The sequence below is a fragment of the Leuciscus leuciscus genome (assembly GCF_965113295.1).
Source record: "Leuciscus leuciscus genome assembly, chromosome: 15".
NCBI lineage: Eukaryota > Metazoa > Chordata > Actinopteri > Cypriniformes > Leuciscidae > Leuciscus > Leuciscus leuciscus.
Genome location: NC_138739.1, coordinates 13,356,018 through 13,374,309, shown reverse-complemented (window position 1 = coordinate 13,374,309; position 18,292 = coordinate 13,356,018). Strand labels below are relative to the sequence as shown.

General features: G+C 37.6%; 1 protein-coding gene and 2 long non-coding RNA genes across 4 annotated transcripts; all 3 read right to left on the bottom strand.

The window, feature by feature from the left end:
• Positions 1-696: 696 nt before the first annotated feature.
• LOC309476370 lies at positions 697-4,060 on the bottom strand. Of its 2 annotated transcripts, XR_014198070.1 has the most exons (3): positions 3,868-4,060; positions 3,100-3,170; positions 697-2,554 (listed from the first exon to the last, which is right to left on the bottom strand). It is a non-coding gene; the product is annotated as an uncharacterized lncRNA (long non-coding RNA). The 2 variants fall into 2 exon arrangements; XR_014198071.1 differs by lacking the exon at positions 3,868-4,060 and having other exon boundaries at positions 3,100-3,855.
• Positions 4,061-4,065: 5 nt separating this feature from the next.
• On the bottom strand, positions 4,066-17,633 carry LOC309474960 (SLAM family member 5-like; the record flags this gene model as incomplete). Its single annotated transcript, XM_082137579.1, has 3 exons — positions 16,130-17,633; positions 15,081-15,401; positions 4,066-4,394 (listed from the first exon to the last, which is right to left on the bottom strand). Exons 1-3 carry the CDS (start codon positions 16,176-16,178, stop codon positions 4,066-4,068), a joined length of 699 nt encoding a protein of 232 aa, XP_081993705.1. The 5' UTR covers positions 16,179-17,633.
• On the bottom strand, positions 9,068-12,650 carry LOC309476388. Its single transcript, XR_014198094.1, has 3 exons — positions 12,462-12,650; positions 12,277-12,338; positions 9,068-11,418 (listed from the first exon to the last, which is right to left on the bottom strand). It is a non-coding gene; the product is annotated as an uncharacterized lncRNA (long non-coding RNA).
• Positions 17,634-18,292: the final 659 nt, after the last annotated feature.

Sequence of the window (18,292 nt, the reverse complement as noted above, 5' to 3'; positions counted from 1 at the left end):
TCTGTAGAACTTAGTGCCGCTGCCCTCAAATGTTAGTCTGGAGCCCTCTGAACTTAAAATAAAACTGCACATTGTAATTTCTGTACGTTAAGTCTATTTATTATCAAAGCATTTGTCAGTAATACAGTTATTTTTGGGGGAAATGTGAATAATTGCATTGCAAGGTGATTTAAGATGTGCCCCTACATTTTCTGCTTGCGCTCCTAAAATTTTAAGTCAGGGGCTACAGCGCTCCTAATAAAAAAAGTTAGTCTGGAGCCCTGACTAGTATTATTGTTCCAGATGTGAAGTCTTATTTTGAACACTAGATGGCGCTCTATACAGCGGGGAGCACACACAACCCCTGCTGTTAGATTAAACTAAACCATGTTAGATTTAACTACACCATTATGTATAGGAAAAGGCCTATTTCTACATTTAAACCCAAAACATGAGTGAAATTCATTATATCTCTCAATTCATGTGTAAAATTCAAAACAGTTGATAGAACATTTTGTGTGATGAAAAAGAACTCTACAATATTAAAATGTGAGTACAACACATATACAAAAAAAAAAAAAAATCTGAATGACCAGTAAATGTCCATTTATTTAATGAATTTGAGGTTAAAGGTCACCCACTTTACCTGAATCCCACTTTATCAAACACATTCAGCCAAAGTGAGCCAGTAATAAATAAAACACCTTACCAAAAAAATACAAATTTTTAAACATTTTATTCTTTGCAGTGTTACAGTGTGTACAGTTTACATTTAGTGTTTAAGTTAGAAATGAACATCTGGATCTCAAAGGGTTTTTCTATATTTCACCTTGAGCGAATTCTGCTTTGACGTGTGGCCACACCCACCAGTGTCATATTGCATCAAACAAAACTATTTTATCTAAGTTTTGACCTTATTTGTTTATCTGTGGACAGGAGCACTGTAATGCTACTAAAAAAAAGTTGGTTAGCAGTGTTAGTTTCTCCTAAAAACTTGCATTTAAACTGCATTCATATAAGATAATGACCAAAACAATGGCAAAAAAAACAAAACAGGATGACCTTCATTTGAGGCCTTTTTGTCAAACATCAGCATTGATGGGTTCAGTATCACCGGTGTGTTGCAAAGTGGTTTCTCTGTTGAGCAGAAGTCGAATGGTTTCATGTACGCAGGGATGGAAAAAAAACCTTCAACCACATGCTATTCACAGACACACACTTCACACCTCGGAGAGAGAGACAATCACAAGCTGACATCAAACACAAACGTCCAGCAGCAGAAATGTGCTCGTGCACAACCTGTTCACCTACCCAGCAGATCAAACCACATTTCTGTATAGACATAAATAATTGAGGTCCCAGCAAAGTGTCCGTTCCTTTAGTTTCATCTACATTTTGCACTGGAAGAGTATAAAATTAAAACACACTATTGGATACTTATAACATAATTTTTTTAAAGTCCTTGCGTTTCAAGGTTAAGTTTAATTTATATAGCGCCTTTACATTGCTCAAGGTTGCTTAGTACATTACGAATATGCATATAATGCACACACATAAGGCCACGTTATTGAAAATACATGTCAAACAGATATTATGTTTTTAGCTGGGTCTTGAAAGTAGAAAAAATTGTTATGGAGAGTGAGGGGTAGTGAGGTCCATAGGAGCAGTAACACAAAATGACCCTTCACCTTTGAAGTTTTTATGAAATCTTTTAATTAATCCATTGTTAGTCATTCTTTAAAGCCCTTCAGGATGATCCTATTGCACGTCTGCTGTGATTTCCTGATGAAACATCCCAAATCCTTAAACTCAACCATTGACTAAGGGCCCCATCATACACCCGACGCAATGCGACTCCAGGCGCGACGGAAGTGTGTTTTGCTAGTTTCAGCCCGATGCAGTTATCATTTACACGTCCTGCGCCAAATTGTTTAAATAGCAAATGCATTTGCGCCTATTTGTGCGCCCGTGGACGTGCTGGTCCGGTCTGTTGGCGCGTTGCTATTTTGAGGCAACTGAAATAGACTAAAATAGATTTTTTTTTTTTTTTTTAAGAGCGCTTTAGTAATGTGCGCCTATAGGCGGGTCCACAACGTGCGTACACTTTTTTCCCCTTAGATGGTCTGCTTGCGCTTTAACCTTGCTCACGAGCAGATCCCTTTCTTCTCTGGACAAGCGTTCAGTCTTTCCACTTGCAAATTGCGAGCGCAACTGGCTTTTAAAGGGAATGGGAGATGAGACTCTAATTGATTTATTGCACGTTACACTCAAAACACACCCATTACTCATTGAGAGAATAGGGACAACCCTTTTAGACCATGCGCCGGGAGCGCCAACCAATTTCCCCCTCGTTAAACTAGCAAAAGTGAATTCGGACGCCCTAAGTGCACTTGCGCCGTGCGCTTTAGACTATGAGCTTAGATCCTTAAAATAGGGCCCTTAGAGTCTGAGGCCGTTGCAGGAGGTTCCAGTGAAGTGATCACAATCTGGGTCTTGGACTCAGAAAAAGACTGAAGTTTGGTCATCATCTCATTGCGATTGGTGCATACTCCACACATTCCTCCTCTTCAACTTTCTGTGAAAAAAATGCGTAAGACAAGATATAATAATAATAATAATAATAATACGTTCATAATACGTTTTTCAAAGTAACAAGACTTATAAACATCTGATGGTGCTGTTGTGTTTGAGATTTATATCATTATACTATGGAAGCCCATTTCCTCCACATAAGAAAAAAATGCTCTGGTAAATTATAGTTAAGACACAAGTCAAAATTGTGACATTTTCATTAAATTTCATTAAAAATGAAAAATGATGATATACCAAGTCAAAATTAGTATGTCATACTGTAATTTTGACAAAACAGGTCACAATTTCAACTTTGTATGTGATATTTTTGACCTTTTAAATTCATAATTTTTATTTTTCATATCATAATTTCGATTTAGTATGTCATAATTTCGGCTTTTTGTCATAATTATGAATTACCAGACCATACATTTTTTCTTATGTGGTGGAAATGGGCTTAAGACAAATTCAAACACACGCACTGATCTACATCTGACTCTCTGCTGAAATTATACAAATACTCAACAAATTAACAATAAATGGTCTCACCAATTTCTGTGCGCTTCTGTTGTCGAATGTCGTCTCAGCATAAGTGATGGACTCATCTTCAACTGTCTCAACTGTTTGAGCAATAATCGATGCATTAAAATCACAAAATTCAATCTTAAAAAGATGGTTCTTCACAATATTTATGTTATCATTAGGGCTTTCAAACTTAAAGAAATAAATGTTTAACGCTGCAGTTTTTAAAAACGGCATTAACAAATTGAATTTACCATTAGGCCTATAACTTTTTCCACACACAAAAAGTTCCTTAAAAAAGAAATGTGTTCGTCATAAAATTATGAGACATTCTTTACACATAAATCAAACCAAATGGGATGTTTGACAAAAGTAAAGTATTTTACATTATTTGTGTTTGATCAGCGTTTAGCCTCAACAAGCACAACAAAAGTCATCATTCATTTAGATTTTAATTTGAGCACCAGCATGTAAGATAGTTCATAAAATTAAGAAAGCTTTTTAAATTTTTTTAATGCTGTGTTGATCGAGTTTGAGAAATGCAGAATATGTTTTTGTTCGAGTGAGATGAGCGACGTTCTGTGTCATTATATAGAAATAGACATGCATTATGAAATGAGTGTAATCTACAGAGAATAACTACACATATTAGTTTGGTTTTGTATAAAGTTAAAAATTACGAAATTACGAGAATACTTTTAATTAAATGATCAAATCAGTCGACTGTTTTAGAGTATATTTTCTATATATAGTATTTGTTAAACTACTTATTTAAAAGCAGTAAATAACACTTGCCTTCTTTCTCAATTTTTCTACATTTCCTGCAGATCCAGAAGATCCCAAATCCAGCAACAATCATCAGAGATCCAGCAGAGATCAACACTATCAGAGACACTGAGACTGGAGGAGGAGTAGACTGACCGTCCCGTTCTGTAATGATAAAGAAAGAAGTGAATGCATCAGTCTGATCTTCAACAGAAGACAGAGATCAGGTCAGTAAATGCACACATATATCATCAGTGCTGTGGTACCTGCACATGTGTGACAGAGTGTGTTGATGTCCAGATGTGTGGTCTGGTTGCTGATGGGATTGTTCAGTACACAGCTGTAGGTGTTTTTATCCTGATATTCCACCTCCAGAGGTAGAGAGAGACTGATGCTGAGATCACACACACTGATGCTGGACAATACACTGATTCCTGCGTACCAGGAGAGAGTCGCATCACACACATTCAACACTGAACACACCAATGAACATGATGATGATGATGATGAAGAACAGTTTGAAGAGTTACTGCTGATGACAGGAACAGGCAGACGAGCTGGAAAACATGAGAGAATAAACAGAAATATGAACACAACAATCAGTGTATTTTAGGTGTTGTGAATTGTAGTTTGTGTGGAGTGAGTGTTTAGTGTGTTAACAGTTACTAAATGTTTCTGTCAGCTCAAACTATACAATTATTTAATCTATGTATGTATGTAAATAGAATATGTACATGTTTAGATAAATGACGTCTCACCATAGACAGAAACATTTAATGTTTTTGATGATTTTTTCGCTCCACTTAAATCTAGTTGATAAACTCCAGTATGTTCAGTTGTGGTGTTTGTGATGGTCAGAGATCCAGTTTGATCGTCCAGCTTCAGTCTGTCTCTGAATCTCCCATCAGGAACATCATCATATGTGGAGAAGTTTTGCTTCTTTTTATTCATTTTAGCTATTAGAGATTTTTCAGCTCCAAATTTCCACAGTATATCATCGTATTTACGTATTTCAGTAACATTAGTGTTTAGAGTAACAGAATCTCCCTCCATCACTGACACTGAATCACCAAACACACCTGATGAACAAACAGATTTACGCAGATTAAAGATTCTGATGGTTATATTCAAAAATACTTAGCACTGATTGGATCACTTAACTATTGCACCAATAAGAACTAAATTAAATGTATATCTTATAGCTATATATCACGGCAATATGGACATTCCTTTGATTCAGATAAAGAAAAATAAAATGTGTAAAATGTATTCATAAACTGCTACTGTAAACTGCCAACTGCTACCGTAACAGAGTGACCGATAGATCAAGCAAACAGAGAAAACATTGCAGAAGCGCTTACGGATTACCTGAGACTGAATTCAAAGTTAGTAGATTTCACAATATTCATGATTCATCGATACATAACAGCAGATGAAAATAATCTCATTTGAAAAGTTTTACTCTGAAATGAAAAAAAATTAACCATGAAAATGTTTTTATAACTCACCGATCAGATTCCACCAGCATGGACAGAAAACAAACATGTGAAACATGTTCTAGTTTTGAGTCTGATCTAATGAAACTTCCTGCTAAACATACAGCAGAAGTGTTATGTATTCTGTGAATCCTCCCACGACACAGTTTGACCCTCCTAGTTTCACAACCCTGCATTTGCATAATATACTATACTAGTTCATCTTGCTGATATTAAGACTTTAACTGTTCTTAATGGGTGAAATATTCCTTATTTTTGTCATTGAACTTCCTTTTTGTAAGATACTCTCAGAAAAAAAGGCACAAAAGCTTTAACTGGAGTGGTACCCTTTCAAAAGGTACCTTATTAACCCATTAAAGGAACAGTTCACTTACAAATGAAAATTCTGTCATCATTTACTCACCCTCAAGTTGTTTCAAACCTGTCTGAATTTATTTCTTCTGCTGAACACAAAGGAAGATATTTTGAAGAATATTAGTAACCAAACAGCTGATTGACTCCATTGACTTCCATAGTAGTATATATACAGTATATATATTTTTTTTTTTCATACTATGGAAGTCAATGGGGTACATCAACTGTCTGATTTTAAAGTTAGTTATTCCTCTAAGGGTGCATATTAGTATCGTAAATGTACATATAAGTGCCCAAAGTGTACATATTACTACCAAAATGGTACATATTAGTACCTTTTGAAAAGGTACGGCCCCAGTGACAGCTTCTGTGCATTTTTGTACCTTTTCTGACAGTGTAGTGCCTGACTGTGTTAAATGGTTACATACAAGTAAAAGAATATTGTGTGAATTGTGGATGAACTACATTTCATGGTACGACCGCATTTCCAGAAAAGTTGGGACATTTTTACTTCACGTTTAACTGACAAAGAGTCGATTAAGTACAAAGAAATTCATACAAAGAAAATAAGTCCAATGTTTTCACTGACCAACTTATGTGTATTTTGTAAACATAAACAGATTTGGATTTCGATGGCTGCACACACTTCAAATAAAGTTAGGACAGATGCAAAATGAAAGAGAAAAGATTATAGAACATAATAATTTAATAATAATTTGTTACATTTATATACTGCTTTTCTGGGTCCTCAAAGCGCTTTACATGGAAGGGGGAATCTCCTCAACCACCACCAATGTGCAGCTCCACCTGGATGATGCGACGGCAGCCATACTGCACCAGAACACCCACCACACACCAGCTTACTGGTGGAGAGGAGACAGTGATGAAGCCAGTCAGTAAATATATATAGGTATATGTATATGTATGGGGATGATTAGGAGGCCATGATGGACAGAGGCCACTGGGCCACTTTGGCCAGGGTGCTGGGGTTAAACCCCTATTCTTTCAAAAGACATCCTGGGATTTTTAATGACCACATAGAGTCTGTAGCTCAGTTTAACGCCTCATCCGAAGGACGGTGCTCTTTGACAGTATAGCGTCCCCATCACTACACTGGGGTTTTTGGACCCACACAGACCAGAGGGTGAGCGCCCCTGCTGGCCTCACTAACACCTCTTCCAGCAGCAACAAAAGTTAAATGGTTTTGAAACAGCCCACAATAAGTAGGTGAACTGGTAATAGGTGAGGGTATCGTATTTGGGTATAAAAAGAAGCATCCGCAAAAGATGGATCATGGTTCTAGCCTGGAAATCCAGACCTAAATCTGAAAGATTAATGGTCTGGCGTCGACTAATGAAAATCAGCCAGCTCGAGGGGCGGCACCAAGCATGCATTTGAAAATCTCACTGCACGCAATTGGATAACACTACGACCAATCACAACAACAAGCCCCATACGCTTAGCTACCAGCGGAGCTAACTGGTAGATTAGACTCTTACCGTATCCGGTCGGCAAAACAGCAAAAACGTCCTTCTTGCAAAGGAACGAATCGAGCGCCGTCTTCTGTTCCTCTTTTAGAGAAAAAGCCAAGTCTAACTCGTTCATTGTAGCGGCCAAAGCCGTTTCAAACAACTGGTATTTATCCATAGCCATCTAGCAAAAATGTTTACTAATGACTTGGACGCCACAGCGCTGTCGTCATCTGTTTAACTCGCCTCTGGCCCGCCTATATCAGATAACCCGATGTGATTGGTGCAGCTCAGATCGAGGGGCATATTTAATGAGCATCATTACTCGACACGAGTAACTCACCAGAGTAACTCGCTGAGCAAATTCAACCTGTGCTCTCGCGAGAACTCTGGATTACCAGGGTATCATGGTTCACCACTTTGTGCCAAATATCATGAGAGAATTCTCTAACAATTCAAAAATCACATTTCTCAATGCAGGATTACAAAGTGTTTCGGTGTTTCACCATCTTCCATACATAATACTGTGAAAAGATTCAGAGAAATCTCAGTCCGTGTAGTGCAAGGCATGAGACCTCTCTTGAATGTTTGTGACCTTTGACCCCTGATCTGCTAATGCATCAAGAAAATGCAACTTGAATCTCTGTTACTCAAGGAAAGGTGATGTGACAGTGGTAAACTTGCATCTGTTCTAACTTTTTCTGGAGTTTGTTGTAGCCATCAAAATAAAAAAATAAAAAATCATATTTACAAAATAAATATTAAGTTGGTCAATGAACGCACTGGAAATCTTTTCTTTGTACTTTTGTCAGTTAAAATGAAGGTTGATGAATCAGAAAAAGATAAATATATGTATTTGTGTTTTATAAGCTGCTTATGTGTTATCATTTAATCAAATATCATCATATTTTAAGAAATCATTAGTACCATTTTGATGTGTTTACCATTATTATCATTTGAAATGTATGTTTCATACTTTTATTTTATTAATCTTTATGCCTCAAATATAGCTGATGACTTAGGGTGCACTTTTGCTCTTGCTGTTTAGATGAGGGCAAAAGACAGTAAGTTTCCGATAGGCTGACCACAAATGCATTGTATTGCATGTTTTATTGAACATCTTGTACAGGCTAACACCTCAGAGTGTGAAAACATACAGTATGTTTGTGTCTTTAGTGCCTGCTCGATATGAGAGGAAAGAGGAACTGAAAAGTAATTGTAACTGTTCATTTTACACTGTTTCTTTATTAAAATTGTAATCCTGTATATGGATGATTTAATTTTACTCTTCATTTATTATTTAATTGTCTGCTGTTAAGAAATAGAATTTGACAAAAATCATCTGACTGGAGAATTGACAAATCACAGCTTCTTGACTTTATTTGCAACTTTTCAGGAAATGCCAGAAAGCCTAACTAGTGATTTTAAAAATTATGTATATTTTTTTCCAAATTTTTAGTGAATGGAAAAACACAAAGTACATAGATAAAATCGTCTGCCACTTCGCAGTGCCAGTTTCACTGAAGTTCATCTTCTGAGTCAGACTGAAACTCCTGAGGTCGGTTTTCTACAGAAATGTGGTTTTGTCTGTTGGGTGGACAAACATCTAGCAGGTGAGAATGTGTTTTCAGTGCATGAGTGTTTAGCGTGTAGGTGAAGAGCTTCTTCCTGTCCTGATACTATTATCAGATTTTAGACACTTTAATCTACTGGAGAAAAACAAACAAGATGAGCAACTGTTTGACACAGAGGGAGAGAAACAGTAACACAATTATCATATTTAACTGTTCAAAAGTTTAGAATGTGTTTCTTTCTTTCAAATTTCCACCTGTATATATATATATATATATATATATATATATATATATATATATATATATATATATATATATATATATAAAACAGTCTGCCAGAGCTTGGTTGGAGGGAGAGAGTTGAAGCGTGAATCTATTTTCAAAGTGGTATTTATCAAATTGGGCAAAAAAAAAAAAACACCCTGTGACACGGGTGCTCAGAAAAACTACAGGACTAAAACTATATTTACACACAGAATAAACAAGACACCAGTGAGTGAAATGGGTAAGAAAGGAACAGATTAACAGGAAGAAAACACAGGAAGAGAGAAATGTCAAACTAAAAGTCCTTGAGTAACTTCAACATAATAGTCCTGAACGCAACAGAACACACACAGCTGGAGCCTCAGCCTGCTGTTGAAAAACTGTTATTGTGGTTTATTGAACATCTGATTGTATGGGGTGTGAATCCGGATGTGATTTATATGACGTTCATTACATTTCACAAGATCATCCATTAGATTAATTTAAGTTTGTCTGATGATTGAATGTTTGAATCACTAATGTTCTTTTTATTTGTTTGTATGTTACATTATGATTCCAGACATATTTCTCTACTCACAATCTTTATGTAGAAAACAAACTATTTCACAGGTTTTTTTTTAAGTGCTTCAGTGTTTCTGTCATGGTGACTAGGCTATAATTTAGTAATTCACAGCATTTTCCTTTGAGGATGTTAAAATACAGTTTAATATTTAGTTAAATCGACCCAATAAATGAAAAAAACGTGAGCTCTGACTCAGTATTAAAACATAACTGATATCATCTCTATCACCTTCACATGCACATCAAGTGTCACAATTTTCACATTATGTCACATGACTCTTGATCTTAAAGTAACCTGTTGCATTGTGCGGTAATACTGTTTTAGCTGCTGTTATTCAAAACCCACCAGATGGCGCCACTCAATATCGAGAATGAAAGTGATGACAGTAAATATGAGTCAAAGACAGTCAATCTGTAATAACAATAATTGTATGTAGTATCATTACAGCTTCAGGTCTGTCTTCTGGTCCTATAGCTGGAATGTGTTGCTGTTCTTCTGGGGTGATTGACTATCACTGCAGCAACTCTGTGGAAATATAGGATATTTTTTATCCTAATAAACCAAAGCAATCTAATTGAGTTAGTTATTATTATAAACAGGCATCATGAGGCAGCGAAGTGATCAGTTGTCTTATTTAGTTCTTTGTAGTGTTGAGAGAAACGAAGCTTTTCGAAACTTTGAATCAATTGAACAATTGCTTCGAAATAATGATTCACTGTTTCGAATCGCTCGAATCTCCACACGCTGGCGACCCCTGCTGGTCACAACAACAGTGTAAATGCAACACAAACTCAGTCCAAACATCCATAAAAACACCTTTTACAAACCCATTGTAAACGTTTTATTGAAGGTGTAATCTATAAAAGGCAATTAACAAATTATATAGTAGCATTAAATAAAAAGAGTCTTTATAAATGTGTTATTTTATTAAACTTGTTTTGTTTGTTTTATGGAGAGATTGGTTCATCAGAGCAATGAGACTTTTAACTACAGCTCTTTCTTTTTGTTATACATATGTGTAATTAAATGTATAGAAATGTATAAAATCGATCCGTGACCAGGTAAAAATCATGTAGACAACCATTGACATTTACGAACAGTTATGACGTCACGGAATCCCGTTGACTGAAATCATGTGACTTTGGCAAAAAAAAAAAAAAAAGTGACAGACTGGCATCCTGATTACCCGAAACAAATGATTCACAAAGGTTTCGAAGTTTCATGAAGCGTGTTTCGAAAGCTCCCATTACTAGTTCATATTTTCAGATCTTCCTCTGTGAGAACAGAAACATTTATTTATAGCGCACTGTATTGGGTTGGGTAAAAGTAGCACTATTATTAGAGATATGTGATTTTATGAATTGGACACTAGAGAGCGATGATGTTCTTCTGCTGAATTTGTCAAAATTTCCAGAACATGTGTGTGATTATCTGTGATACTGTAAACTATGCATTCCATATGAGAAGACCAAGTGGTCCAGAACAGCGGATGTTGAGATCAAAATGTAGTTTCTATGTGTTAAGCTAAAAATAGAACATTTAGTTAAGTTTCTGAATGCTGCGCTTTTTGTGCACCACTAAATTAAACTAATACACAGCAACACAATTTCAGACATAACATTAGTGCTTATGAGAGTAAAAAAAAAAAAAAAAAAAACCTTGATGCAATAAAAAACACCACTAAATTAAATGAATACACAGCAACACAATTTTAGACATAACAATAGTGCTTATGAGAGTGCAAAAAAAAGAAAAAAAAAAAGTGCAAGCAAAACAGAGTCAGAAGAAAAACGTCTTGGCAGAGATGTTGAATTTGATCGTTATTTTGTGGTGAAATTTCCATACACAGGCTCCTTTGATTTCTGCAAGGAACAATAGACAGTCAATCAAAAGCAACCGTTTAAATAGCCTACTTTAAAAAGAAAATTATAATAACATTTTATGTAGGCTTCACAAGACCCTATAAAGTTTCTGTAAAATTATTTGTTTGATTGGGCATAGTTTTTAAGTTTTGAACATTTTAATTGATTGTAGCCTAGGTGACCTAACCTTTGGGTATCGCCCATCATTTGCATAAGTTTGATCTCTCCCGAACACGACAAACACAAAAGTCTACCATTACCCGCGATGGAGATAAACTTAATATAAAGCTGCTTTAAATATGTTGTTTAAATTGTATTTAAATAGGCCTACGTCTATGAAAGTGTATAACTGTACTGTGTACAAAGAGAATCGCAATGGTGAATATTATTATTTTTTATTTTTTTTTTATAAAAGTTGCTGATAAAAAACTTTTGGATTTCAAATAAAAATAGTGAACAAATGTTTGTGGTACAGCCGCGGATCGGATGCGCGCTGCAAACGCAGCATATGTGAAAGAGCACGTGCTGCTCCTGCAACAACACAATCACCGCATATACGCAGTGCAAACGGAGTATAAAGTACACTTTCATTGTATGGAATAAAATATGCAATGAAAGTTAATCGTGACTAAGGCTGTCATATTGCCAAAAAGAAACTGATAACAGTACGGTGAGTAAATTAAGACTATTATCATTGAATATAATAATGTTTTATTGTTATGGAGGAAAATTACTTAAGGTAATAATTAACACGGTTGGCCACCCACATCTGTTCACTGACCGTGATGCTTACGGTGCACAAAACTTCTAACAGATTAACAGACTGGAACAACTTCTTGCAACACAGAATGATCTTACCTTTTTTCGTCTTGTTGGTTTACACAATGCAGAATCATTCATGTCTTTCTCCCGAGTCTGAACTGCATAAGCAATAACATAATGCATGCATGTTAAAACAACACATTTTCTAATCTAATATTGAAATTGGTGCCTTATAAAAGTTACATATTTTAGCATATGCATTAATTGTTTGATCTCCTGACCTAATTTTTTACGTTTCCTGCAGATGCAGCAGATCATGACTGCAACTACAATCATCAGAGATCCAGCAGCAGCAGAAGAGATCAACACTATCAGAGACACTGACACTGGAGGAGGAGAAGGAGACTGTGTTGTAATGTCTAAAGAGAGATTAATGTAAGTGACTGAATCAGATCGACAACAGAATACAGAGATCAGGTCAGGAAATACACACATATATCATCAGTGCTGTGGTACCTGCACATGTGTGACAGAGTGTGTTGATGTCCAGATGTGTGGTCTGGTTGCTGATGGGATTGTTCAGCACACAGCTGTAGGTGTTTTTATCCTGATATTCCACCTCCAGAGGTAGAGAGAGACTGATGCTGAGATCACACACACTGATGCTGGACAATACACTGATTCCTTTGTACCAGGAGAGAGTCACATCACTCACATTCACCACTGAACACAACAATGAACAATTTGATGAAGATGATGAGGAACATTGTGAAGAGTTACTGATGATGACAGGAACAGGCAGGCGAGCTGGAAAACATGAGAGAATAAAGAGGAGTATTGATAAATCTACACAACAGTCTTATTTCCAGCTCAGTGTTTTGAGTGAGTGTTTAGAGCAGTGATATTCAAATGTTGGATCTCCATGGTTCATCCAAACTGTGGGACATGATTGCGCCATTTCTACTATTTTAAGCGAGCAGCACATCAAAACAACGGAGTGGTTCCCTTTCAAAAACGTATCTCTATCCTGCGCTGATTGTAGCTCTATGGGAACACTTTGTGTGTGACCGGCTATGAAGAGTGTGTGCAAACACACCAATGAAATCGGCCTTGAGCTTGAACCTCTGACGGTGACGCCATTGGAATGCGTTGCTCGTCAGAAGCTACAAATAGATGTGCAACAGGTGCACCTTTCAGGTTTCTTTGTCTTAAAGGAGAACTCCGGTCGATTTTAACATTGAGCTCATTTTTTTGTAAATTTGGAGTGCTGTCAATACAGAGAACAACAACAAAAATCGGTGTTGCCTACACCGTGTTATCCTCTTTTTAAAATTTGCACCCTGTTGACTTCAATGGGGCATATTTTAAACCTGCTTTTACCCTCTTAACATCCTTGATGTGTCATTACAAGTGCCCAGCCAATGTGAGTGATTCCTTTAGAGTTAACACGGGTGAATCTGACTGCAGTAGATGTGAAAGATATGAAGAAAAATGAAGTTAATTCGGCCAGCGCTCATACCTGTATTTACACCCTGTTTTCGGTTGAAGTCCAAAGTAGTCGATTGTCGAGTTCACGCGCGTGATCATAGGTAACTAAACATATGCGCGAACCGAACTACAAGTGTGAACACACCCTTAGACATGCCATGAGAACAAGAGCCCCCCAGCCCCCCAAACACTCCAGACTGGAGAACAGATTTCTGTCTGGTGGCCACGAGGAGGGACCTCAACATCGGGGTCTCCCCTTCTTTCACATGGTACTCACTGCAGAGTGGACGTCCAATGGGGTGGAGGGATGGAGTTTTGGGTAGGGTTAGGGTGTGGTTAGATATCCTAGCTCCACCCAATAGGCCCAAATTACATTTGCTCTTCCTCTCTAGACATCCAGGTAGGTGTAAGCTCTACCCATTTGCTCTGCAGTGCTCAGCATTTGCTCAGCAGCTTCTCCCTTCTTTGAGGACCTACATAGTGAGTTAACTCACTATTGGGGGAAACCTTACACATCGCGTGTCTTTGTGCCTTCGACGTCGACATATTCGGTTAGCGTGGGTGTGAATGCACGCGGTTATACGATGATGCCTCAGGTAGTAGAGTCTGCAGTATCATCAAAGAAACCACCTCCCCACTTAAGCCGTGCAGAACAACCTCTACACTGGTGGGGAAAGACTATCAGGTGGCAGGTCAGGCTGGTGCTGCACTGCACTGTTACAGTTATACTAGGCTGACCCGTTGAAGGATTTGAGAGCGGGTGGTTTCGATCGACGAAGAGTCGTTCTCTGAGCTTCGTTGAGCCACAGATTTGTCTCGCCATGCAACTAAAGCGACCATTCATTGGTGGTCTGGTCGCCACAGAGAGACATCTGTGGTTGAACCTAACGGCATCAAAGACTGAGAAAGGACGTTTTTGCTCGATGCCCCTCTTTCACCTTCCGGGCTGTTTGGCGGCTCGGTTAACACAGTTGCCATCAGATTATGGGAGGTGAAGAGACATGAGTAAGTGTTCGCCCAGTTCCTTTCTCGCCCCACTTAAGGGGAGGGGCTGTCGACCACCCAGCCCAAACCCAGTCCTGCTCAGAGACGTGAGGCGCAGAATCAGAGTGTGGCGAGTCGCGCTCCCCCTCACTAAGATTGGGGACCGGCTCGTCACTCTCAGCAGCATCATAAGAGACCTGATGCACGTTTGACACAAGAATTAATGAAAGGGCCTTTTTTTAAGTCCTCCAAAAATCCCATTGACGTAACCTTGAGATTTGCTTTAAAGAAAATGAAAAAAAAAAATTGTATTTAAAATTTGTTATAATCAGTGCCACAAATGCTGTTGATTGACCTTAATTCATACTGAATATTTCTTTAATGAAACAAGTATATGAACATATGGACAAAATGACGTCTCTACTCACCATAGACAGAAACATTGAATGTTTTTGATGATTTTTTCGCTCCACTTATATCTAGTTGATAAACTCCAGTATGTTCAGTTCTGGTGTTTGTGATGGTCAGAGATCCAGTTTGATTGTCCAGCTTCAGTCTGTCTCTGAATCTCCCATCAGGAAAATCATCATATGTGGAGAAGATTTGCTTCTTTTTATTCATTTTAGCTATTAGAGATTTTTCAGCTCCAAATGTCCACAGTATATCATCATCTTCACGTATTTCAGTATCATCAGTGTTTAGAGTAACAGAATCTCCCTCCATCACTGACACTGAATCACCAAACACTCCTGGAGAACAAACAGATTTTACACAGATTGATACGTCTGATATATGTACTTGATTTTAATAGAGTTTTAAACATCTGCTATCTAGATCACAATAATTGTATGAAGCTATGAGCTTCGTATGATGCTCAAACATTCGTAGGATGCTTAATTTTTGATAGCATACAATATTTTAAATATATTAAAAATATCTTTAATTATATATACAGTATACATAAAAGGCCAATTTCTTTAGCCTGCTTTGTGGCGTGTGCCTTTACAGCTCTCCCTCTCATGCTTCGCACTTTTCATCGTTCTTTACGGTTTGCTTCCGCTCTACATTCATATCTCTTTTTTAAACAGTTTTCTAAGGCTTTCCGATCACCTCATGTCTGATCGCTTCTCACACGCTTCCCACTGACTCTCACACGAGCAACTGGCTCAAATTTTAGCTTGAGTCTCTAGTCAAAGCACCATTGATACATTGATACACTATCAGGAAAAACCTGCAAATATCAGGTCATTTAAACATTGCGATTTCCGGGCCCCATCCCAAGTCATGCAAGCTGGGCCTGGCCTGAGATTTGAAAGTGGCATAATGGAGAAGTCTCCACTGGATGAAGCTACATACATCATAGCAATTTACATTATTTTCCACGACTTTTTAACATCTGTGAAGAATGTTTTTGATATTAAGCCCCCCCCCCCCCCCCCCCCCCCTCAAAAAAATAAAAAAATAACCAATAACTTACCAGTCAGATGCCACCAGCACAAACAGAACAAAACAAACATGTGAATCATTTTCTTCAATTGTTCAGTGAAAAGTCTGATTTAAAAAAGTCTAGTTAAAGTCTGCTACCTCACATTGTGACTCTAGCAGCTCATCTTCCGATTCAAACTGAAACCTGCTGTGGTTGGTTTTCTTCCGAGATGATGTGTGGGTATTCAGTGCACGTGTGTTTATTTTCTAGGTGAAAGAGCTTCTTCCTGTCCTGCTTAATGAATCTCACGGTTAAGGTCTTCACAATGAATCTCACAGTTGATGCCTTCACAAAACAGCTTTTTAGTCAAAAAAAAAAAAAAAAATCTAATCAAATCAAGTTTTATTATCAACCTTGGTTGATCATGGTTGACTAAGTTAAAATCAACCTTGGTTGGTCAAAGTGCTGAATCCATCAAACAGTCAAGTCAGAGGTTAAACTAGACTCTTAACAATCACGCAGCTTTGCTATACACATATTGACAGCTAAACAAAACGCTAAAAAATACACCAGACCTTTTTTGGGCTGTGAGCTGTAAGCAGTGAATGACAGAGAGAGACACATTAGCTGTATTCACATGGACCATAATAATCAGATTGTTATTGGACTAGTAGCACAGTCGGATAATCTGCATGATTGATATTCAAAACGATAAGCAAGTACTGCTTTGTTTAAGGTTTGTATATCTGCAGACCTAGTTTCAGTTTACTTTTCTGAGCGATGAATATAGACTATTGTTACCTGCTGATATAGACATTTATACACAAGTATATTCGCTTTAAGGCCCCGATATACTTCAAACGAAGTCGAAGAACTAAACGATGTGAGGTCATTTCAAACAAAATCAGGCCAAAACGATCTTTTGTTTGGAGTTCGTTTTGGGATTTCGAAACCGCTTGCCAGAGCGAACTTTCTGTAAAAGTTCCTTTGGACCTTCGTACTGCCATTGGTCCGTGGCGATTATGTAATAAGTAGTTGTGCGCGGAGGCTCCGCCCTCTTTAATGTTTTTCTTGTTCATTTCCTCTGATGGAGGCCGTGGAGGTCAGACGTCCGTGAGTGAAAACATAAGCACACAGCTGTTTACAGTAGAAGTTGTACTTCTAATGAAACGAGACACAGACACTTTTTTATGTTTAATACGGTAAAGCTGCTTGATTTTAAGTGCTAAATGAAAAAACGTGACTTTACTGGAGTGCTGAATTGCAGATCTTGTGCAAACATATCCACGTTGCTATACATTTACATTTATTTGGCAGACGCTTTTATCCAAAACAACTTACATTGCATTTTAAGGTACACATTTACATTCATATCAATTCTTGCTTTCCCTGGGAATTGAAGCCATGACCTTGGTGTTGCAAGCACCAACATTCTGCTGTTTAAGCTACAGGAAAGCTATGATAATCAGATGCTTTTCGTATGCTTTATTAAAATGCTAGCTGTTTTCTCAGTTTTGTTGTATGTTTGTTATGTTATCTAGAGAGAAGCACGCAGCACATACAGGTGCTGGTCATAAAATTAGAATATCATCAAAAAGTTTATTTATTTCAAGAATTCAACTTAACAGGTGAAACTAATATATTATATAGACTCATTACATGCAAAGTGAGATATCTCAAGCCTTTATTTGTTATAATTTTGATGATTATGGCTTACAGCTTATGAAACCCACGAAATCAAAATCCCAGAAAATTAGAATATTACATGAAATCACACAGTAATTACACAGTGATACCATGGTCACTGAACCAGGTTTTTGGTTATTTTGGCAGTGTGGGCAGGTGCAAATCCTGCTGGAAAATGAAGGAAGCATGAAGTGCTCTGAAAATGTCCTGGTAGACGGCGGCGTTGACTCTGGCTTTAATAAAGCACAGTGGACCAAAGTCCTCTTTTCTGATGAGAGCAAATTTTGCATCTCATTTGGAAACCAAGGTCCCAGAGTCTGGAGGAAGAATGGAGAGGCACACAATCCAAGATGCTTGAAGTCCAGTGTGAAGTTTCCACAGTCTGTGTTGGTTTGGGGAGCCATGTCATCGGCTGGTGTTGGTCCACTGTGCTGTCCACTCAACGCAGCCGTCTACCAGGACATTTCCAGAGCACTTCATGCTTCCTTCAGCAGACAAGCTTTATGGAGATGCTGACTTCATTTTCCA